This window comes from Emys orbicularis, chromosome 19 (genome assembly GCF_028017835.1).
Source record: "Emys orbicularis isolate rEmyOrb1 chromosome 19, rEmyOrb1.hap1, whole genome shotgun sequence".
NCBI lineage: Eukaryota > Metazoa > Chordata > Testudines > Emydidae > Emys > Emys orbicularis.
The window spans coordinates 2,260,468-2,283,917 of record NC_088701.1 but is presented as its reverse complement, the minus strand read 5'-3'; the positions used below and the strand labels follow the sequence as shown (position 1 = coordinate 2,283,917).

The 23,450-nt window shown below is 58.9% G+C and overlaps 2 protein-coding genes across 2 annotated transcripts; both read left to right on the top strand.

Moving 5' to 3' along the window:
* The first annotated feature begins 4,113 nt into the window (after window positions 1-4,113).
* Window positions 4,114-6,141, top strand: RLN3 (relaxin 3). The gene is made up of 2 exons (XM_065419045.1): window positions 4,114-4,273; window positions 5,873-6,141. The coding sequence occupies exons 1-2, from the start codon at window positions 4,114-4,116 to the stop codon at window positions 6,139-6,141; spliced, it is 429 nt and encodes a 142-aa protein (XP_065275117.1).
* Window positions 6,142-13,815: 7,674 nt separating this feature from the next.
* On the top strand, window positions 13,816-23,450 carry IL27RA (interleukin 27 receptor subunit alpha). Its single transcript, XM_065419107.1, has 14 exons — window positions 13,816-13,882; window positions 15,433-15,565; window positions 15,859-16,019; window positions 16,418-16,566; window positions 17,124-17,277; window positions 17,652-17,731; window positions 18,130-18,325; window positions 18,588-18,788; window positions 19,575-19,676; window positions 19,789-19,950; window positions 20,332-20,460; window positions 21,215-21,305; window positions 22,535-22,631; window positions 23,136-23,450. Exons 1-14 carry the CDS (start codon window positions 13,816-13,818, stop codon window positions 23,448-23,450), a joined length of 2,037 nt encoding a protein of 678 aa, XP_065275179.1.

Sequence of the window (23,450 nt, the reverse complement as noted above, 5' to 3'; positions counted from 1 at the left end):
CGCGGCCCGGTCCCGTAGCCCCGCGGAGGCCGCTTCGCTTCAGGGTCCGACGCGCCGGGGCCGGGTGGAGCCGCCGGTCATCGGCCGCGGCGGTGCCGGATTTTTGGAGGGTCTCGATTAGTCGGTGGGGGGGAGGGGGTCCGCTCGGGGCGGTTGTTGTTGTTGTTGCCGGGTTTCCTGGTCGCCACGACTACCGTGGCTATGGCGCCCTCCGTGTTCCCTCACCGGGGCAACTGTTGCTACCCACCTCGGCTGCGGGCGGGGCCGAAGGGGGAGAGAGGGAGGCCCCTGGGCTGATTGGACGGAGCTGGCCGCCGCATTGGGTACCCTGGCTGTCAATCTGCACCCTGCTCGCTCTGGTTGGTTGCAGGCCGTGCTACTCATTTAACGTCCCGCTTCCTATTCTGGTTGTAATTGGTCTGATTCGCTTGGCGTGTGCTGATTGGTTCCTCGCCACGTCCGTCTCCACGTTGATTGGGCAGTTCCTCCGTCGGTCTCGGGGTGGGGCGGGGGGGTTGAGGAGGCGGGTTGGGATTGGTCTGTCAGGGCGTTGGCGGGTTGCGATTGGTTACAGCCGCCTTCAGTCAGTTGGAGAGGAAGCGGCAGTTGGGGACTGTAGAGCCGCGCCCCAGCGTGGGAGAAATGCGCATGCGGGCTCTGCCCTGTGGGATGATGGGAAATGTAGTTATTGGCTAGCAGAGGCCAAGTGTTGCCCTGCCTGTCTCTGCTGTGGCTGGATGGGCCACTGACCACCTCCTATCTCAAACCTGTGACGTCACTGCGCGGGGTGTGACATCACACTGTGCTTCAAAAACCCACAGTGATGCGATGCAATGCCTTGTGAGGCAGTGATGTCACTGGTATGCAGATGACATCACTGGGTGCTCGGTGGCACTGCACAAGCGTGCACCTGACAGAGAGCAGATCCCCAAAGCTGTGCCCCCAGCATGCACAGGCTCAGTGAGATGCATTGACACAGGCTGCTGTCCTGATCACAGATCTGCCGGGGGTGCTCCTGGGACATTACATCCCGCACAGCACAAGTGGCGGGGAGGCAAGCTCCCTATAGCTGCTCCCCACATGCCAGACCACGCACCTGGCCAGGTCGCTGCACTCTTTTTTTCCCCCTGACTACCTCTGATGCATAAAGAGGAAGGATGGTGCAGTGGCTAGGACGCTAGCTGAGAACTTGAGAGATCCAGCTTCAATTTCCTGCTCTGCTACAGCCTCTCTGTGTGACCAAGGGCAACTCACTAGGCCTCTCTGGGCCTCAGTTCCCCATCTGTAAAATGGGGTTAATCACGCTCCCCGGCCTCGCAGGGGTGTTGTGGAAATCAATGCGTTAAAAGACTGTGAGGTGCTCAGATGCGATGGTGCCGAAGGTCCCATATGAGAATCTTGGACAGATAATTGGTCTCTACCTTCAGGAGAGCCTATTTGATAACCCGCTGGTCTTTCCTCAAATGGTCAGGAGTCAAACTGGAAAATAAGGAAAAAGTAAGGCTGTTGTTATGGTAGCGGCCAGGAGTCCCATCATGCTGCACACTATACAAACAGAGACCAAAAAGCGGGTCCCTTCCCCAAAAAGCGTACTCTCTCACCCTCTCAAGACTCCAGAGCAGGAGTCCACTCTCTGCTGCTCCTTGGGCTCCCTTTCTGGCCAGCTTTGAAAAAGTTAGTGATGTTGACACTTTAAGAACCACTGTTAGGTTTCAAAGCAAACGCCCCATTGACACAGAGACACTTCTCAAAGCCACAGGGCCAGATTCTGACTTGTCTGCCCCTGGGGCAGTCATTAATACTGGGGCCTGCTGGGCGCTATACTACTGTATTGACTTGGGAATGTCTGACACTTACTTTGCAGCTGTATAAAGGACTAAATAAACAAATTCTGGACAGTGGACAATCAAGTTCTCTGCAGCCATTCCTGTATCGTTTCCCTGCTAGGCTCTATGCTGCTGCCCATCACCCTGACCACCAGTGTCTGATTACATTCCAACGGTTCTTCTCTGCGATCATAACATGAGAACGGAGATCTTGGCGCATGAGATAGCAGCCTCCAGAAACCATACAGGGTGCGTGATCCAGCCCAGTTCCTCACCTGGGAGTGGCAGGTCCTAAGTGCCGATGTGCTTTAGCCAGGCCCAGAGGGACCCCTCTCTTGTCATCTCATAGATTTTTGTTTCTGAGCCTGTGCAATCTTCTGCCTGTTGGATGAAACTGACAAAGAAGGAAACCTGTTTCTTAGATTCCCAAGATCCCTGAATTGATGCTTTAGGCCTGGTATTCAGGTAAAAATCTAGCATAGTTACCAAATGCATGCAGCTTGGCTTGTGCTTTCCAAGGGAGGAGAAGCCTCAGGGCACTCAAGCAGCAGGTGTGAAACTTCCTGTCATCACAGGTTCAAATCCCTCCTAGGGACAGCTCCAGCCTTCAACTTAAACTGAAGTCAGTTAAATCAGGAGTGACTCCTGTGAAGGCAGTGCAGCTATGCTGGGGTGAGATCTGAATCAGTCTGCACGTCTCCTGGAACATGCCTTTAAAAACAGACTTCTTGGTGGATGCCTGAGGGGCATTCGGGGAGGGGAAGCGTTTGCCCCAAAGCTGTCGCTGTGCAAAATGCACGTGAACCTGGGGGAAGTGGCACTTGTAGCTCTGTCTCCTTTATCTCCAGAGAAGAATAAGAAACGTCAAAGGAGACAGGGTGGTGCTGTTCCTCCCCAGCACAGGGAGAGCAGGGACTGTGACTGAGTTTGGAAATATTAGTTGTCGCAGGGCAGGGGGTGTACCGTGCTCCAGCCGGGATTATCTCTGCGCCGCAAGCTGACATTTGCCGCACAGCCCAAGGCCTCTCACATCGGAGGAGGAAGGAAGGAGATAAGCAAAGGTTACTGTTGCTCCTGCTGTCTGGGGCGATGGGAGAATGCCCTGCGCTGGGTGATGAGCTGGTGAGGAAGCACTGAAGGAATGAGATGGGAGAGCTGGGTGATGTGCCTGTGGCTGCAGAAAGAACAGGAGGACTTGTGGCACCTCAGAGACTAACACATTTATTTGACCATAAGCTTTCGTGGGCTACAATGTCCGATGAAGTGGGCTGTAGCCCACGAAAGCTTATGCTCAAATAAATGTGTTAGTCCCTAAGGTGCCACAAGTGCGCCTGTTCTTTTTGCAGATACAGACTAACACGGCTGCCTCTCTGAAACCTATGGCTGCCTGTGTTCCTGCACCGCTGCCTATGGTGCCCCCTGCTGGCAGAGGCTGGGATTGGAGTAGCTATGAGCACCTCACAACTGGCTTTCTTCCAGCTTTCCCTATAGGGAATGGCCCGTCTGCCATCCACAAAGCCTAGGTCCCCATAACGACTCCAGGGCTGGAGAGGGCAAAGCAGACAGACAAGACTCCTGGGTCTGTCCCCAGCTCTACTGTCACAGCCAGTCAGCAGATCAGGAGAGTCCCAGACCTCTGTGCCTCAGTTTCCCCCCATGATAAAGTGGGGCTAATGATCCTCACAAGGGGTGGGAGAATCCGGTCCAAGGGAGCGGGGCCCTCAGGAGCTTCCAACCTTCCCGGCAGCACCGCATGGGCAGCTCTGACCCCTGGCCTTGTTAGCTGTGGGGGTGAGGGGATGACAGAGGGGTTTGAATGGATGATCCATGCACGGGGGGGGGGGGGGGCGGGTGTGTGTGTGTGTGTGTGTGAGAGAGAGAGAGAGAGAGAGCTGGCGGGGGCCGCCTCTGACTCGCCGCCACCGTCTGTCCCTCCGCCGTGCGGCACGGCGATAACCAGCAAAAGGTTATCAGCATCTCACTCCCTGGCGGCACGGCAATAACCAGCAAAAGGTTATCAGCGTCTCCCTCCCTGGCACCCAGGGCTGATGCCCCCCTGCTCCCCCGTGCCCACAGAAAGGTCTCTGTGTGCCACTCGAGCGACTCGGCCAGCTAATTGGGGAGATAGCGCCAGAGCCGATGGCCAAAGGCCACTCTTTGTGCGGTGTCTCCGAGGGGCTCCTCGGCAGGGAGGGGGCGGGATGGTATAAAGGGTGCTGCCGTGGGGATCAGGAGGCAGCTGTGAGCTCTTCTAGCCTTGGCGTCCATCTCGCTGCCCCAAGCAGCCATGCAGAAGCTCCTCCTGGCGCTGGCTTTTGGGATGCTGCTCTCGGAGCCGAGGCTGGGGGCTGAGGGCCGGAACCCACCCTACGGCGTCAAGCTGTGCGGGAGGGAATTTATCCGGGCCGTCATCTTCACCTGTGGGGGCTCCCGCTGGAGACGGGCAGGTGAGAAGGGGGGCTGGGGCAGGGCGTGCATGGCTGCTGGGTACCCAATGGGAGAGGAGTGGGGTCTGCTGGTTGGAATGGGAGTGGGAGCTGAGAATCAGGACTCCTGGGTTCTATTCCTGGCTCTGGGAGAGAAGTGGGGTACGTGAGGGGGGGCGGAATTGGGAGTCAGGACTCCTGGGTTCTATTCTTGGCTCTGCCACTGACTTGCAGCGTGACTTTTTGTCAGCTCACTCCCCTACTCTGTGCCTCAGTTTCCCCATCTGTAAAACCGGGATCAGTGTCCCTACCTTGCCTCCCCGGAGGTGGGGATTGTGAGGCTTAATTCAATGTTGGTGAAGCACGCTGCGGCTTGGGCACAGTCCAGTGTCTGCTCCCCCCCCCAGCACCGCCAAGGTGGGGTGTGGATCGCTGCTCAGTTCTTAGGAGCAGTACAGGGAGCCCGTGTCACCCAGAAGAGCAGATCTAGGGTCCCACGTTTATTCCCAGAGCAGATTTGCTCCCATGACAAGTCAGAAGCCAACGGCAATTTTTTCCCCTGGGAAATTTGCCGGCGCTGCCTGCCTCATCGCCCACCAGCTGGGGGGATCTGTGATGGGGCGTACGAACCCCGCGTGGCCGGGAACGGGTTACCATGCTGCATTGGCTCAGTCAGCCCTGCCCCGGTGTACCCACAGCGAGCGTCAGCGCTGGAGCTGATCCCCACGGTTTGCTCCTGGAAAGAAGCTGGGCTGAGGCCAGCGAGTGCCTAGAGGTTGCAGCCTGCCAGTGTCTAGTCCTGACCGTGTCTCAGTTTCCCCATCTGTAGAATGAGGCTTTGATCTGTTCAGAGAGCAAGACCTTCAGGGCAGGGACTGTCTCTCCCCTTGTGTCCGTGCAGCACCTGGCACAATGGGGAGGAGCCAGGGAGGAGCCAGGGTTCTGTGCGGCATTTGGTGTGATGGGGGGCCCGGATCTCAGGGGTGGGGGGTGGTCTGGTGCAGTGGAGACACTGACCTTGTTTGGGGGGAGGGCGCGTTGTCGGGGCAATGCCCACATGATAGGGTGTGGGCCCCGATCTCACTCAGAAAGGGGTGTCTGTCCAGTCACTGTGATGGGGGGCCCCAATCTCACTCAGGAGGGGGGCGTCTGTGAAGTGACTGGTGTGATGGGGAGCACCGATCTTGGGGAGGGGGTGTCTGTGCCGTGCTCGGCGTGATAAGGCACCTAGGTTTTACTTTTGCGCCCCTAACAATACTGTTTAGGGAGTGACCTATTGGCAGGGTCTCTTGGGTCTTTAGGAGAGAGACTTGCATGTCAGAACGAGAAGACAGAGAGACCAGGATAACGTCAGATGGGAGCACTGTGTGGCCACCTCTGCTGGCTGGAATCAGAACAGCTCGCCTGTGTCATAGGCCCTATACTGCTAACAGCAAGAGGGAGATTTTCCCTTCAACTCAAGCGGAGAGGTCAGTGCTCGGGAGCAGGAGGAACTGAGTTCTAGTCTTGCTGTCGACAGGAAGTTGTGACCTTTTGGGGCCAGGTCCCCGGGTCTTCCTCTTCCGTTCTCTATGCATTAACCCCTTCCCTCCCACTTCCCTGTCTCCTCCTCCGCTGCAGGTGATCTCGATATCCTGAGCGGCCCCCCTGCAGGGGAAGACTCCGCAGAAGCCGCCTCCAGCGAGTGGGATGCCAGCCGCCTGCCCGGGACGCTGCCCCACCAAGACCTCTCCTCCGACTACCACGAGAGGTGGAGAGGCAAACCGGGCCGCGGCCTCGCCGAGGAGAGCTGGCCTCTGGAGCGCGCCGTCCGGGACGTCATGGCGGGGCTGAGCACCTCGTGCTGCAAGTGGGGGTGCAGCAAAAGCGAGATCAGCTCCCTGTGCTAGAGGCAGGGGGTTGGGGCGAGGGGGGGCGGGGCAGGGTTCGGCGCAGGGCACTGCATGCTGGTACTAGGCCTTCAGCTGGCGACAGGGCAGCTCCGATTGGCACCAGCGGAGGATCTGGCCCTGGGATCGCGGCTGCAAGTAGAAACCCACCGTTAAGAGCTCTGCAGTTGCTCAGCTCCCTGGGAGCTCTGCCCGAGTGAGGACTGCAGGGAACGGGCCATGGAAATGTATGTGACTTCAGACAGGGGTAAGGTAATGCTGGGGGTGGCTCCCTGGGAGGGGGCAGTGGCGGACTCCAGGGTCCTGGGGCGTATGGAGATTGGAGGCCGAGTTTCGATTTGGACACGAATAAGGAGCCAGATGACGAATCTCGCCCCGCCCGTCCCCTTCCAGTTGTGGTGTCACCCCCACCTTGCCTCTTCTTGCGCTTGTATTCGGGGTGAAATAAAAGATCAAAAGAAACAAACGGTGTGAGAGGGACTCTGGGATCAGGGGCACACGCTGGAAAATCGGAGCAACTTAGCAGGGGCTGCACCTTCCCCAGAGCGCCTCCTGCTGGGGCTGGAGTAGCCAGGAGCTCTCCCCCAGCTGGCACATCTGCCCCGTTCCCTATCCCACCCCCTGTTGGGAGAAGCCAGGACTGCAATGGCTGTGAGCTACCCTCCCACAGCCGGCACATCTGCCCTGCTCCCTGTAACGCCCCCTGCTGGGACTGGAGCGCCTGAGAGCTCTCCATGCATCCAGCGCTCTTGCTCCGTTCCTGTAGTGCCTGCTGCTGGGAGAGGCCGGGCGTGGAGTAGCTGGTGCCCCAGCTATGCCCCGTAGCCCTTCCTGGGGAAGCCCCTGGGCTGAGAATTCCCGTCAGGTTCTAGCTCACTTCCTTGTGGGGGTCTGTTTTGTGGCGAATTCCAGGAATGATTCTCCTCTTACCTCCCGCTTCCAGTCCGTCCCTGGCGATCGATGCATAACAGCGAGGGTTGGGCAAGCTTGGTAAACACCACTCGCAAGGGACACTCTCAAAACCCTGCGCGTGTCCTCTGTTTGTCCAGCTCCTAGCACAGCGGGGTCCTGGTCCATGACAGCAGTGCCTAGGCACTATACACTCCATAAATCCCCCACAAGCCAGGTGCCCCATGGCCGGGCTCAGAGAAAAGAGGTTTTCACTTTAGCAAAGGGCTTTTCCAGAGGAGTAGAGACAGCTCCAGGGGCAGGGCAGGGCAGGGCCCCATGGCTGGTGGGCTGCAGGCTAGATAGTCAGCCTTCAAATCTGTGGGGCTGATCAACCATCACCCTGCATCTGGTGGAGTCAGTTAGCTTAGTGCTAACCACTAGCCCCCAATCCCCTCCCCATGCTGGGGAGAGAACCCAGGAGTCCTGGTGCCCAACCCCCTGGTCTAACCACTCCACCCCACTCCCTGTCAGAACTGGGAATAGAACGCAGGAGTCCTGACTCCCAGTCTGTCCCCGCTCTAACCACTAGACCCCACTCCCCTCCCTGTCAGAACTGGGAATAGATCCCAGGCGTCCTGGTGCCCAACCCCCTGGTCTAACCACTCCACCCCACTCCCTGTCAGAACTGGGAATAGAACGCAGGAGTCCTGACTCCCAGCCTGTCCCCGCTCTAACCACTAGACCCCACTCCCCTCCCCGTCAGAACTGGGAATAGAACCCAGGAGTCCTGGTGCCCATCCCCCTGGTCTAACCACTCCACCCCACTCCCCTCCCCGTCAGAACTGGGAATAGAACCCAGGAGTCCTAGTGCCCAACCCCCTGGTCTAACCACTCCACCCCACTCCCTGTCAGAACTGGGAATAGAACGCAGGAGTCCTGACTCCCAGTCTGTCCCCGCTCTAACCACTAGACCCCACTCCCCTCCCTGTCAGAACTGGGAATAGAACCCAGGCGTCCTGGTGCCCAACCCCCTGGTCTAACCACTCCACCCCACTCCCCATCAGAACTGGGAATAGAACCCAGGAGTCCTGGTGCCCATCCCCCTGGTCTAACCACTCCACCCCACTCCCCTCCCCGTCAGAACTGGGAATAGAACCCAGGAGTCCTAGTGCCCAACCCCCTGGTCTAACCACTCCACCCCACTCCCTGTCAGAACTGGGAATAGAACCCAGGAGTCCTGACTCCCAGCCTGTCCCCGCTCTAACCACTAGACCCCACTCCCCTCCCCGTCAGAACTGGGAATAGATCCCAGGCGTCCTGGTGCCCAACCCCCTGGTCTAACCACTCCACCCCACTCCCTGTCAGAACTGGGAATAGAACCCAGGAGTCCTGGTGCCCAACCCCCTGGTCTAACCACTCCACCCCACTCCCCTCCCCGTCAGAACTGGGAATAGAACCCAGGCGTCCTGACATTCCTTCTTTGCTTTCACATGTCTCCTTGCATTGGACTCTCCTTAATGCGGGGTATTGTTAGATATACGTCAGTACGTTGTGTGGCACTGAACAAATAATGTTGCTTAGTGTTTGGATCAGGAAACGAGTTTGGGAGCGAACCGTTCTACTCACTGCTGGGGGAGAGAGTATGGGCTAATGCAGGGGTGGCCAGCCTGAGCCCGAGAAGGAGCCAGAATTTACCCATGTACATTGCCAAAGAGCCACAGTAATATGTCAGCAGCCCCCCATCAGCTCCCCCCCCACGCCCAGCGCCTCCCGCCCACCGGCAGCCCCGCTGCTCAGCGCCTCCCCCTCCCTCCCCGCACCTCCTGATCAGCTGTTTCCTGGCGTGTAGGAGGCTGGGGGTGGAGCGAGGGCACGGCAGGGTTAGGGGAGGGGGTGGAGTGGGGGCAGGGCCCGTGGCCGAGCCAGGGGCTGAGCAGTGAGCACCCCCGGCCCATTGGAAAGTTGGCGCCTGTAGCTCCAGCCCCGGAGTTGGTCCCTTTACAAGGAGCCGCATATTAACTTCTGAAGAGCCGCATGTGGCTCCGGAGCCACAGGTTGACCACCCCTGGGCTAGTGCTTAGAGCAGGGGACTCGTGGGTCCGGACGCCTGGGTTTGGTCTCCGGCACTGGGAGAGGAGTGTGCTCTAGTGGTTGGATTAAGAGGGGACGGGAAGCGGAACTCATGGACTCTGTTCCTGGCGGGAGAGGGGAATGTGAACTAGTGGTTAGAGCAGCGGCAGGGAACTGAAAAACAGGACTCCTGGGTTTTATGCCTATTGCTGGGAGAGGAGTGAGGTCTAGTGGTTAGAGCAGGGCTGACTCGATGGTCTAGTGGTAAAAAAAAAAGAAGTGGGTAAACTAAACTCCCTGAGCCCCAGATATGTAGTGGGTCAGCTCTGTCTACCCCAATTTACTCTCGACGACACTCCTGGGGTGACCGGAAGTCAGGATTTCTGGGTTCTCGTCTTAGCTCCGATCGGCACATGGGTAAAGCAACAGACTGGGGGATCCCCAGCTCTGCTGTGCGGTGTGCGGTGATTGGCTTCTCCTCCTTGCCTGCGCCCCCTGTTTAGCAAAGACACTAAACAAACCGCCCACCCACCTTCCGGCGCTAGCTCTGCGGGACGTGCGCCCCGAAGAGCCACCCAGGCGATGCCGCAAACTTTCAGAAACTCTGACTGGGGGCTTGTTCCGGTGTCTCAGCAGCTGGTTTCAGGGCTCTGTGTGTGTGTGTGTGTGTGTGTGTGTCCGCACGCATGTCCTGTACAGCTTGCTCAGCGAGTATACAACCGAGCGCTTCCTGCTTCAGCACAACCTCTTTCCTGTTCACTCGCTGCCGGCCGCTTTGTCCACATTCCCGCTCCCCAATGGATGGCAAGGGCTGGGTGGCCACCGGGCCCCAGAGACAGGCGGCAGGGACCATGTGAGCCCCTGGCATGTGGTCTGATTTTGCCACCGCTTCCTTTCCCGTCTGTTTCTCTGTTCCTTTTTCCTTTTACCAGTGAAACTCGGCCGCAGACTCCAACTTTAAGCCAAGTATGTGACTGGGGTTGCAAAGTACCTTGTGGAGGGGATTATGGGACAATGTTGGCTGAGGGGTAAGGATGGGGATGGAGGGGGGGGGTTATTGGGTTAAGGTGATGGGGCCCAGCTGTTCCCAGATCCAGATGTGTATGTCGGGGGGGGGGGGGGCTCTGCATTTCCTCCCCCCACACCGCCCCGGACAGGGAGGGCTGCAATGGAAGGGGAGTCTCAAAGGGTGGTCCGCGAAAGATCTCTCGGGGTGTTCATTTGTTTGGAGTGTGTGGAGAGGAGGTCAGCAGGGGAGAAGCAGCACAGAGAGCTGCTTGGCACAAGCTCTACTGAGTCCAAGAATCAGGACTCCTGGATTAAATTCCCAGCTCCGGGAGGGGAGTTTGGGCTCGTGGTTAGAGGAGCGGTGGCTGGGAGCCAAGATGCGAGGGTTTTACCCCTGGCATGAGAAGGAAAGTGGTGTCTAGTGGTTGGGGGTGGGGCTGCTGGGAATCAGGATTCCTGGGTTCCATGCCCAGCTCTGGGTGTTAGGACTAGTGGTTAGAGCGGGGGGGGGCTGTAAATCAGGTCTCCTGGGGGTCTATTCCCAGCTCTGGGAGGGGAGCTGGAGTTAGAGGTGCAGCAGCCTGTGAGTCAGAATTACTGGGTTCTATCCCTGGATCCAGGGGGGGAGTGGGATCTAGTGGTTAGAGCAAGTGGGGAGGGCTGGAAGTCAGGTCTCCTGGGGTCTATTCCCAGCTCTGGGAGGGGAGTTGGAATTAGTGGTTTGAGGCGCAGCATTTCTGCATTTTACCCCTGGCTCAAGGAGGGGAGTGGGATCTAGTGGTTAGATCTGGGGGGGCTGGAAATCAGGGTAATAAAGACCATGACAACTGAAGTCAAGGTTAGTTTTTGCTCCGAGACCAGACTGATCCAAAACCTGAGCAGGATTCCAAACCACCGGCTCAGTAAGGAGAGCATCCAAGGGGGAATCCTGGCCCTAGGGGAGCCAATGGGCATAGTGCCCATTACAACCTTTCAGCTTCGGGGCTGGAGCCAATTAGGGGTCAGGAAGGACCTTCCCTATGGGCCGATGATCCCCTCCCTGCGGGGTTCTGGAACAGCAGGTGCCAGGCACTGTTGGGGTGGGCTCAGGCTAGATGGACCTTGGTGCTGATCCAGTCCGGCCTTTCCTATGTGCTGTCTGTGCGTGAGAGCAAATTGAGGCCATGAAGAAGTGCCAGTCGGAGCTCCATTTCATCACCACCTCACTGGTTTCCCGTCAGACTCCCCCATTTCTCGTTTTTTTGTGTGTGTCTTGTTCTGCGCTTTTATTTACTATTTTTTTGCTTTCGACATTTAGATCTCACCTCTGTGTTAGAGCTTTAGCCTGCCACCCGTCACCGTGGACTCTGGGCACCTCCCACGTTAAACCCACGGCAATAGCATGGCCCAAGCGGATTTCATGGTGCCTCCAGCCCTTCCCCTTTTTGTGGGGTCAAATCTCTGCCTGGGATGTAGTTTGTGGCCTTGATTTTTATTCATTTCCTTTAGTTGTTCGTGGCAGTTTTAGGACCTTTTGTCTCCTCCGGTATTTCCTTCCCCACCTTCCCATGAGAAGACTCTATGGATGACCAAGAAGCCTGTGCCTCCAGAGATGCTGATGAACCGAGAGGGGAAAACATTGATTTGTTTAAAAACAACAACAACTAACAGATCTGTTAGTCTTTAAGGTGCCACCAGACTTCTTGTTTTTGGGATACAGACTAACACGGCTACTCCCTGATACTGATTTGTTTATTTCATTAGTACCTATTTAACTCAAATGCCCGAGGAGCAGTTAGGAGCAAAACTATCTGGGTTAAACCCTGCAATTCATAGAATCATAGAATATTAGGGTTGGAAGGGACCTCAGGAGGTATCTAGTCCAACCCCCTGCTCAAAGCAGGACCAATCCCCAACTAAATCATCCCAGCCAGGGCTTTGTCAAGCCGGGCCTTAAAAACCTCTAAGGAAGGAGATTCCACCACCTCCCTAGGTAACCCATTCCAGTGCTTCACCACCCTCCTAGTGAAAAAGTTTTTCCTAATATCCAACCTAAACCTCCCCCACTGCAACTTGAGACCATTACTCCTTGTTCTGTCAGATGACAGAACAAGGAGATCCATCCTCTTTGGAACCCCCTTTCAGGTAGTTGAAAGCAGCTATCAAATCCCCCCTCATTCTTCTCTTCTGCAGACTAAACAATCCCAGTTCCCTCAGCCTCTCCTCATAAGTCATGTGCCCCAGCCCCGTAATCATTTTTGTTGCCCTCCGCTGGACTCTTTCCAATTTTTCCACATCCTTCTTGTAGTGTGGGGCCCAAAACTGGACACAGTACTCCAAATGAGGCCTCACCAATGTTGAATAGAGGGGAATGATCACGTCCCTCGATCTGCTGGCAATGCCCCTACTTATACAGCCCAAAATGCCATTAGCCTTCTTGGCAACAAGAGCACACTGCTGACTCATATCCAGCTTCTCATCCACTGTAACCCCTAGGTCCTTTTCTGCAGAACTGCTGCCTAGCCACTCGGTCCCTAGTCTGTAGCAGTGCATGGGATTCTTCTGTCCTAAGTGCAGGACTCTACACTTGTCCTTGTTGAACCTCATCAGGTTTCTTTTCGCCCAATCCTCTAATTTGTCTAGGTCCCTCTGTATCCTATCCCTACCCTCCAGCGTATCTACCACTCCTCCCAGCTTAGTGTCATCTGCAAACTTGCTGAGGGTGCAGTCCACACCATCCTCCGGATCATTAATGAAGATATTTAACAAAACCAGCCCCAGGACCGACCCTTGGGGCACTCCGCTTGATACCGGCTGCCAACTAGACATGGAGCCGTTGATCACTACCCGTTGAGCCCAACGATCTAGCCAGCTTTCTATCCACCTTATAGTCCATTCATCCAGCCCATACTTCTTTAACTTGCTGGCAAGAATTCTGTGGGAGACCGTATCAAAAGCTTTGCTAAAGTCAAGGAATAACACATCCACTGCTTTCCCCTCATCCACAGAGCCAGTTATCTCTTCATGGAAGGCAATTAAGTTAGTCAATTAAACAATAACAATCAGTAATGACTCCCTAGCTCTTATCTAATGCTTTTCATCCTAATTAACATGGCACACATTAAATGGATGAAACCCGTGTTCCGTGATAGTTCTCAAAATGTAAGTGGGGAATGAGGATCAAGCAGGTCTGTTTCTAGTGGAGTTTGCTCTTGGCTCATCTATCTATCAGCCCAAGGTCTAACACGATCCAGTGGCTGGAAGCTGAAGCTAGACAAATGCAGACTGGCAAGAAGGCGTTGTTGTTTTTTAACAGCGAGGGGGGTTGATCACTGGAACAACTTACCCGTGGTGGCTTCTCCATCGCTGACAAGTTTTCAGTCAGGACTGGATGTGTCTCTCAAGGCTCTGCTCTGGGAGTTATTATGGGGATGTTCTCTGGCCTGCGTTAGCCAGGAGGCCAGACCAGATGACCACAATGGTCCCTTCTGGCCTTGGGATCTATGCCTCAGGAGCTCTCGAAGCACTTCACACAGGATCACCAGCCCTCTTTCACAGATGGAGACCCTGTAAATGAAAGGCAGAGAGAGCTCCCAGGAGACCCCCCGGCAAAACCAGAGGGGGCCAGATCTGCTGCGCTAAGGGGGTTACCAGTGTACACACCCTTGCTCCTTGCTTGCCAGGTTGCTGACCAGCTCCCTCTGCTCCCCATGTGGGGCTGGCGCCATGAGGAAGAGATGGAGGGGAGCGTGGCTCCTGCTGCTGGCACTGGAGACCTTTGGGTTTCAGGAAGGTGAGAGCTCAATTTCAATTTCCCAGGACACCCAAGTCCAGGTTCTGATTTCGTCTACACTGGGGTGAATCAGGAGTGACTCCTAAAGAGTCTATTGCCACGCATGGATGGAAAGCCAGTCCGGGTGCTGTCAGAATCAGACCCCTGCTCTGTCTGAGGCTCAGTCCCAGGCCCCGTACCCACCAGGCTCCAACTGCCCCAATGGACCGCAACAGCCCCACCCCTGCTCCCGGCCGCACAGCTCCCCCTCCTTGCCCCACACTGGGCTCAGCATTGACTGAAGGGAGTGAGCCCCCGCCTGCTCTCTGCAGCACAGGACCCCATGCACCGCACCGGGGTCAGCACTGTCAGAGGGGAGAGAGCCCCCTAGCGAACCCCCCGTCCCACCCCCTGCTGCACCCTGACTTTCCCATCCAGCAGGCCTGGCTCTGCTCAGCGTGAGCGGCTGGAAACCCAGTGAAAGAGGATCTAGGTTACCCCCACGGGCAGACAGCCTCTCCCCTCCCCCCCGGCCACACCACACCCTATTGCTGGCGCCCTGCGGTTTATAACTGTTTGACTTGGTGACACACATGTGGGGGGGGGACGACAATGACAGAGGCTTCTGCTCCTGCCATCATGGGGGCGGAGATCAGCTGCTGCAGACAGACAGACGAAGGCTCCGGAAGCGCCCCCGCCCTGGCCCCCCTCCCCGCGAGAGGAGGACTGAGCCCTAGGCCTGCTGCACTCAGCAGGAAGAGCTGAGCTAGGCTAAGGCAGGGGATGGGGCATCTTAACGGAGACCGAGTGACAGCACAGCCGTCTACAAGTCAGTGCTTGGGAAAGGGGCTCAGGACTCCTGGGTTCTGTTCCCGGCTCTGGGGGGAGAGCGGGAGCTAGTCGTTAGACGGGGGGCACTGGGAGTCAGGACGCCTGGGTTCCGTTCCCGGCTCTGGGGGGAGAGCGGGAGCTAGTGGTTAGACGGGGAGCACTGGGATTCAGGACGCCTGGGTTCCGTTCCCGGCTCTGGGGGGAGAGCGGGAGCTAGTAGCTAGACGGGGGGCACTGGGGCTCAGGACTCCTGGGTTCCATTCCTGGCTCTGGGGGGAGAGCGGGAGCTAGTGGTTAGATGGGGGGCACTGGGAATCAGGACGCCTGGGTTCCGTTCCCGGCTCTGGGGGGAGAGCGGGAGCTAGTGGTTAGACGGGGGGGGGGGGGGGCGCACTGGGAGTCAGGACGCCTGGGTTCCGTTCCCGGCTCTGGGGGGAGAGCGGGAGCTAGTGGTTAGACGGGGGGGGCGGCACTGGGAGTCAGGACGCCTGGGTTCCGTTCCCGGCTCTGGGGGGAGAGCAGGAGCTAGTGGTTAGACAGGGGGGCACTGGGAGTCAGGACTCCTGGGTTCTGTTCCCGGCTCTGGGCAGGGGAGGAGAAGGGTCTAGGAGGCAGGTTGTTGGGTATGACCCAGCAGTTAGGCCCAGGACCCCTGTGGCCAGTCCCGCTCAGGCTGGATGGAAGCGTCCAAGCCCCCGGCCTCCCCAGACAGCTGCAGGTTGACATGTGCTTGGGTGCAGGTGACCCAGAGGAACCCACGGGGCTGATGTGTTACCAGATGGGCCCCAGCAGGGGCATGAATTGCACGTGGCCCAGCAGGACTGGCCCTGAGGCTAACACCACTTACACCCTCCACTACCAGAGCCTGAAGTTGTGAGTATAACCCCTGCCCGGGGGGGAGGGAGCCCAGGACCCACCCACTGCTCAGCCAGCCTCAAGTGCCCCGAACATCTCCTCAGCTTTAACCCCCAGCTCTGGGAGGGGAGTGGGGTGCAGTGGCTAGAGCATGAGCTGGGAGCCAGGACTCCTGGGTTCTATTCCCGGCTCTGGGAGGGGTGGGGGGCCTCGAGGTTAGAGCAGTGGGAGGTCTGGGAGCCAGGACTCCTGGGCTGTCTTCCTGTCGGATGTGCCGACTCATCGGTTTATTCCCTGGGTTCGTCTGCCAGCAAACGCAACCAGACGCGGAGTTCCCAGGCCCCCGCCGGACAGAGCTGGGTGGTGATTGGAAGAAGCAGCCTGACGCACAATGAGAACTATGCCGTGTGGGTGGAGGCTGGTGACGGGACCCAGATCACACCAAGGCTAACTCTGACCCCGCACGAGATAGGTAACCCAGAAGCAGCCCAGCTCCTCCCCTGCCCCTAGGAGCGAAGGGTGGGTGTGGGGACCTGGGGGGATTGGGAGATGGGGGGGAGGCTGTTGGCCCCCACTGGGAATTTGTGTTGATTTCTTCTGGATGTTTTTCATTTAAAATCCTCTAGACCTGGACCAGCTGTTTCACAGACAGGCTGGGTGCAGTGGTTAGATTGGGTGTGGGTGAGGTTGGGAGCCAGGACTCCTGGGTTCTATTCCCAGTTGTGGGAAGGGAGGGGGGGGTCTAGTGGTTAGAGCAGGTGGGGGCTGGGTTCTATCCCAATTGTGGGAGGAGAGTGTGTCCCAGTGGTTAGACCTGGGAGCCAGGACTTTTGGGTCCTACTTCCCCTTTATCCACTGTGTTGGTTCCAGTGAAACCGGATCCTCCTGTACTGAGCCTAGTGGACGTGACCCCTGTGGTCACCGTGACCTGGACAAACCCCCAATGGCCCCAGCATTTCTCCCTGGATCTGGCCTGCCACCTTCGCTACCGGGTGTCTGGGACCCCCAACTGGACCAGGGTGAGTCTGCGTGGCAGGATTGCAAAATGTGCGGAGGTGGGGGGGTGTTGAGAGACAGGGCTTCCTCTGGGATAGCAGCCTACTACTGCTGCTAGATAACAGAGCTCCTCCTTCAGCTCAAGTAATGGAGGGCTGCATTCTGGTGCTACAGAGTCCTGGGTTCAAATCCCGCCCATAACATAGCAGGGCCTGTTACACCTTCTGCTGACTGGGGGCAGCTGTTGAATGACAGGTGCTGATTCCTAGTTACGCTCCGGCCCCTCTACCCCTTAAATTGGGATGCCCTGGCTGCTGCAGAATTCCTGCTGCATTGGAGTCTCGCTGGCTATGGTGGAGCCGGCGTACAGGCCAAAGGTCACCGTGTCAGCTCAGGGGTCTACCCTTGGAGCATTAGACCCTGCTCCCCTTCCAGAGCTGGGGACAGAACCCAGGAGTCCTGACTCCCAGCCCCTGCTCTGACCACTGGACCCCGCTCCCCTCCCAGCCCTCTCCCCTGCGAGATGGGGCCCCAGAGCCCTGGGGCCCCATCTCTCTCTCTGTGCCGTTCTCCCTGGCAGGTTCATGAGGAGGATGTTGAGCCCAACATCTACGAGTTCTCCAGCCTGGAGCCTTTCACGGCCTATGAGGTGCAGGCTCGCTGCATCCCTGGGGACCGGAAGGGCTTCTGGAGCGACTGGAGCCCGTCCCAGACCTTCCAGACCCCCGAGGCTGGTACGCATGGGCCTGAGCCAACCGGAGCAAAACGCCTGCCCTGCGGGGGAGGGTCACACGTGGTGTAGTCAGTCAGCAACAGTCAGGACTCCTGGGTTCTATCCCAGCTCTGGGGGGGGGGGTCTAGTGGCTGGAGCAGGGGGCTGGAAGTCAGGACTCCGGGGTTCCGTTCCCAGCCCTGGAAAAGGTCTCCCAGCAATGCTAAATGCAGAGGCCTGTCCTGCCCCGGGCAGTCAGGGGAACACCCCTCTTGGGAAAGGGGCCCAGTGCTTTCCTGGCTCCGGAGAGCTCCTGTCGGGCCCTGTACACTCTCCCTGCCCTGGAGTGACCCCAGTTTCTTCTCGGATGCCCCGGCCCCTCTCTGTTGCCCTTAGCCCCGCTGGGCCTGGTGGACGTGTGGCGAGTGGCCAGCCCCCCTGAGTCCGGAGAGCCCAGCCTGCTGCTGCTGTGGAAGGTGAGACCTGCGCGGGCCCATCACTGCGGAAACAAAGGGGTGGAGTACAGCAGAATCTTCCCATTGGTGCCGGAGGTCCCAGCCGATTGGATAAACTCCTCTGTCACATGACTAGGGGCGTGCACCCCGGTGCCCTGGCCAAAATCCTATTGGCTTTCCCTCCTGGACACGCCCGTAGCCTCCACTTCCTGTCCTAAACCGATGAGCTGTGTGTCCATGCAGCTGCTAAGCAGTGGCCACGTTCCACCCCAGAGGTGGCTGCATTGCAGGGGTGGCCCAGGTTATTCCCAGGCACCGGGGGCCTAGCGATGGCAAGCACAAGGGGCGACCCCATCTGGAGGGCGGGGGGGTGGGATACTCATCCATTTGCATTAACCCTTTGCTGGATTCCCGACCAGCCGCTCAGTTCTGAAGCAGCCAGGGGAGTCATTCGCAGCTACAGCCTGGCCTTCCGGAACGGCAGCAACAGCTCCGAGAGCCTGGAGGCCGCCTGCTGCAACGTGAGCCTCCCCTCCAGAACCACCCACGTCTGGATCTCGGCAAACAACCACGTCGGGCGGACGCAGCCTGCCAACCTCAGCTTGGAGCGGCAGGGTACAACCGCGTGGGGGCCCATTCCCTGCCCACTGAGCCAGACTGTCCCCTGGGAGCCAGCGCCCCCTAGAGGGGAAAGGCCCTGTGCCCCATTCCCTGCCCCCCCTCCCCCCCGAGCCAGCCAGTGCCCCCACCCTGGGCTGAATCAGGGCCGGCGCCCCCTAGAGGGGAAAGGCCCTGTGCCCCATTCCTGCAGCATCCCTAACCTGGCGCAAGGGGGACCCAGAGAACGCCCAGTGATGGATCCTGTGGCTTCCCCCAGATCTGCCTGCCCCGGCGGGGGTCCGGGCTGCGGCCGTGCATGGGCAGGATCTCCTCGTTACCTGGGAGCCTAGCAAGGACCCTCTGGAAGGGGAGCCCACGGAGTATCTGGTGGAGTGGGACGAGGAGTGCAGCAGCTCAAAGGCGGCATCCCTGGACTGGGTGCGCAGTCCGGCTGGCACCCACAGTGCCCGGCTGACAGGTACGGGGGGAGCCCGGCTACAGCATGCGGCCAGGGGGCTGCTTCGCCCTGCCCCACCTCTGACACTCTGCTGGGAAAACTCAGAGCCTGGGCAACTGCCAGGCCCTTTGCACGTGTGAGTGAGGTCTAGTGGTTAGAGCAGAGGGGGACTGGGAGTCAGGACGCCTGGGTTCTACCTCTGGCTGTGGGTGGGGAGTGGGGTCTAATGGTTAGAGCAGGGGGGGCTGGGAGCCAGGATTCCTGGGTTCTATCTCTGGCTGTGGGTGGTGAGTGGGGGCTAGTGGTTAGAGCAGGGGGGGCTGGGAGTCAGGACTCCTGGGTTCTATCTCTGGCTGTGGGTGGGGAGTGGGGTCTAGTGGTTAGAGCAGGGGGGGCTGGGAGCCAAGACTCCTGGGTTCTATCTCTGGCTGTGGGTGGGGAGTGGGGTCTAGTGAGTTAAAGTAGGGATAGGACAGGAGTCAAGGCTCCCGGGTTCTATTCCCAGCTCTGGAAATGGGGAGTAAGGTCTAGTGGTTAAAGAAGGGAGGGCTGGGAGTCATAACTCCTGGGCCCTATCCTGGGCCCATGCACAAAATTGCTGGGTGCCTCAGTTTCCCCATTTGTAAGATGAGCCTCGGAACCCTGCTGCACCGAGGACGGGGAGGGGAGGCCAGAGCTGTGGGGCTCGGTTGTGAGGTGCCCGAGAAGGGCAGGGAATTTCTACTTTGTGCTTCTAAGCCAGCGACCGCTCAGATTGGCAGCTCGCCCTGGGAACTGACCCTGTCTCCCTTCGCTCCCCCGCCCCAGGTGACTTCAGACCACGGGTGCCGTATCAGGTCCGCGTGTACGGGCTGTACCCCGGGGGCTTTGGTGCATCGGCCCCTGTCCGAGCCTACACCCAGGAAGGAGGTAGGTGCACAGCCCCCGTCCCACCCTGATTGGCACTCGCTGGGCACTAAGGAAGGTAGGATGGGTAGTGCTGGCTGTCGCTCACAGCCCATCCCCTCTCCTTTCTCCCCAGTGCCATCGGCAGGGCCCCAGGGCCTGCAGGATCATAGCATCTCCAAGGAGGCGTCCATCATCTCCTGGGAAGCGATCCCCCTGGCGCAGCGCAACGGGCACATCACTCACTACACCCTCTACCTCGCCACGCCCACGGAGAGCCCACAGACCTACCAGCCCAGTAAGTGCCACCCCACGGATCCGGGGTGCTGTGGGAACAGGCAACACCCCAGCAGCGTGGGCCTGGTGGGAGCTGAGTCGATATCTCAGGTGGGGCAGCCGCTGGAGTTGGACCTGGGGGTCTCCGAGCTAAAGGGATCGCTCCCTCTGCCAGCATCGATAGTGAGACTTTTATCCTCTATGTAGGCTGGCCACTAGAGGGGGTGCTGGTGAAGACAGGCGCCGAGCCAAGTCTTGGGAGTGGAGAAGGGGCGTTAGCCTCAGATAGGAAGGGCAGCTCTCCCTTCCCCTGCTGTCTGACCCTGGCGAGGCGGGGCTGAGGGCAATGGGAACATGAAGACCTCAGGCCTCCCAGCTCACGCGTCTCTCGTCCCCTGTGCAGTCGCTGCTACAGAGACAAGCTACAACCTCTCAGGTCTGGAGCCCGGCACCTCCTACCAGCTCTGGATGACGGGCTCCACTTTGGCCGGGGAAGGAAACGCCAGCTCCATCCACCTCTTCCACACGCCAGGTGGGGGCTAAGCAGGGTCCGGCGGGTCGGTGCTGGGACGGGAGCCCCTTTGCAGGGAGCGGGGTGCTTTCCCCACACACTCCATGCTGGCCCGGCATGGGGCGAGGGGGTGCTGTGCTGCAGGATGTGGGCTCAGCAGGGGGTGCTTTTGCCCCGCAGTCAGCAACACTCAGGGGATCAGGGGATCAGCCGCGGTGTCCCAGCCAAACTCCACCTCGGGTGCTTTCAGTTCAGCCTCCCGTGCAGTTGCAACCCGATGCGGGATTCTCCTTCACCTCACGTGTGCAGCAAGCTGTGTGGCTCTTCGTCACCTGCCGCGCCTCACCCCAGAGGCAGGAGTATCTCAGCGCCGGGCCAGGGATCCCTGTGTAAACAGCTGCCATGCCCCACCCCAGAGGTGGCTGCAGCTCAGTGCTGGCAGAGCAATCCCCATGCACTGGTGCTGTGTGCTAGCCAGCAGCTGTCATGTTCCACCCCAGGGGTGGCTGCCTTTCAGGATTATCAGAGGAAAGGATCCAGGAGGCTACAGTAGCCTTGTCCTTTCCTACTGGGCCTTCCTCTCACCCTATGCCCCTGTACCGTGGCTGGGGGAGGGCCGAGGTGCGCGTGACTCAGATCCCGTTGCAGAGCGGGGCTGGGTGGACCCTGCCCGCTCTGGGCCGCGTGGGGCTCTCCCCTCCAGCTGGGGGGCAGGTAGGGATTGAGGGACGGAGTCACTCGGGCTTTCTCCCAACCCTGCTCCCTCTCCCTGCAGATTCCCGCTGGGAGGCCGTCCTGGCTTCCCTCCTCGCAGTTGGATTCCTCCTTTTCCTCGCCTGCGTCCTGGGAGCTGTCCTGCACGTGCAGTAAGGATGCCAGGCAGTTGGTGGGGGAGGGGAGCGGGCCCCACACAGGGTCCTCCTAGGTCATCCTGGACGGTGCCAACGCCGTGCCGTGCTGTCCCGCTCCCTGGTGGCTGGAGCCAGGCAACAGCTTTCAGCGGGAACATTTTTGGGTGAAAAATGCAGCGTCAGCGGCGCCAGCCCGTTGGGCGAATCCGGGTCTGGTTGCCAAGTTGCGCATCGGAAATGCAAAAAAACCCCCAAATTAAATGTCGAAATATTTCCACTTTTTCCCGGCTCCGAGCAGCTTTGGGTTTGGAAACGTCCTTCTGCGTCGGTTTTCGCCAACGCAGAACCAGTCCCGGGATGCGGGAAAGGCAATCGCAAGGTTTCGATTCGCCCCGAATGCGGCTTTCCCACCCAGAACGGTGGGGTCTGGCCTTTGCCATTAGCTGAAACTGCTGAAAAACCTCAGGTTTGGTTCAACCCAAAATCAAAATGTTTTGGGGGGTTTTTTGGAATTGCCAGAGAGCCGAAAACGCCATGATTGGGTCAGCCCTGCACAGAGCGAGGTAGATAATCCTGCTCTAGCATTAGCTACCGGAGCCGGCTCGGCTACAGACGCCCTCCAGCTTCTCTAGTGGCCCTGGGTTCAATCCCAACTGCCCACAACCCCCCCCGCCCCCCAGCAGTGGACAGATACACTCCCAGCACCGAGGGGGGCTGGGGTCCTTAACCCCCTCTCTTCTGTAGTATCTGAGCCCCCAGGATCGGACCAGCCACAGCCACAGAACTGTGGGCTGAGATCCACCAAACTCGTTTCATGCAATGGCCGTTGGGCGACGCTGGCTCCAAACCAGTGTCCTAGAGACCAAAGGCTGTTCCTCCGGCTCCCAGACTGGGGCGTGGGGGGAATCAGGGAGCGAGTTAGTGGGTGAGATGGCTGGGGGAATACATTTAAATGGGGTGCCTGGGAGCGCGATGGGAGAAGGCATCTCTGGTGGGTCTAATTTATGCAAACGAGGGAATGCATTGCTCTAATTTATGCAAACGAGGCACTGCGTGGATCTCATTTTTGCAAATGAGACGTTGCATATTTATCAAGTGTGCAAATCAAGGCGTGCCATTATTTGCATAACACCTCGCAGGGGCTGGCCCCATGCAGCCAGGCAGTCTCCGTACCCCATTGCTGCCCCCCCTCACCCCAGCGTTCACCCTGGTGTTAAAAAAACCTTCCCCTCTCTCGCCCGCAGGCTGCTGGACCTGTGCCAGAAGGTGCTGCCCAGCTGGTGCTGGGAGAAGGTCCCGGATGCCACCCACAGCAGGATTACGCTGCACGAGGTGGACAGGGTGAGATGGGTGGCCCGGGCTAGGATGTGTGACCCGCCCTCATCCTGTGCAGTGGGGCCAAGGAGGCAGATCGGGCGAGCCAGGCCTGGACAATCAGGGGTTGGGGAATGGGGTCTAGTGGTTAGAGCAGGGAGGCTGGGAGCCAGGACTCCTGGGTTCTATCCACAGCTCTAGGAGGGCAGTGGCTAGAGCAGGGGGGGCTGGGAGCCAGGACTCCTGGGTTCTATCCACAGCTCCAGGAGGGCAGTGGCTAGAGCAGGGGGGCTGGGATCCAGAACTCCTGGGTTCTATCCACAGTTCTGGGAGGGGAGTGGGGTCTAGTGGTTAGAGCAGGGGGGGGATGGGAGCCAGGACTGCTGGGTTCTATCCACAGCTCTAGGAGGGCAGTGGCTAGAGCAGGGGGGGGTGGGGAGTCAGGACTCCTGGGTTCCATGCCCAGCTCTGGCAGGGAGCTCCTTGTCGCTAGGGTGTGAGATGGCTGCTCTCATGCTCTGTTTCCTCCAGGATCCCCACAGCTACAGGGGTCCTTTGGCGCAGGACGCGGCCGCGGAGGAGCCCCCCATCACCGAGCTCGACATTGCGGAGCCAGCAGAGCTCGTGAACCACGGCTACTCAACTCTGCCACAGCTGGAGTCTCCTGTGCCTGCCCGGCCCCCCGACGCGGGGGCTGACGACGGGCCCGGGAGCAAGCCCAGGACAGAGGAGCTGGGGCCAAGCAGCCCCACCCTGGAGGAGGCGTGGGGAGAGCAAGCCCCGGTCATTTCTGGCTACGAGAAACATTTCATGCCCACCCTGGAGGAGGTGCTGGGACTGGCCTGA

Excerpts from the sequence above, each read along its gene's own strand:
- IL27RA (XM_065419107.1), top strand. The coding sequence starts at position 13,816 with ATGAGGAAGAGATGGAGGGGAGCGTGGCTCCTGCTGCTGGCACTGGAG. Across the intron at positions 18,789-19,574 it reads CCACAGTGCCCGGCTGACAG|GTGACTTCAGACCACGGGTG; the intron begins GTACGGGGGGAG and ends CCCCCGCCCCAG. Across the intron at positions 20,461-21,214 it reads CCACCTCTTCCACACGCCAG|ATTCCCGCTGGGAGGCCGTC; the intron begins GTGGGGGCTAAG and ends CTCTCCCTGCAG.
- RLN3 (XM_065419045.1), top strand. The coding sequence starts at position 4,114 with ATGCAGAAGCTCCTCCTGGCGCTGGCTTTTGGGATGCTGCTCTCGGAG. Across the intron at positions 4,274-5,872 it reads CTCCCGCTGGAGACGGGCAG|GTGATCTCGATATCCTGAGC; the intron begins GTGAGAAGGGGG and ends CCTCCGCTGCAG.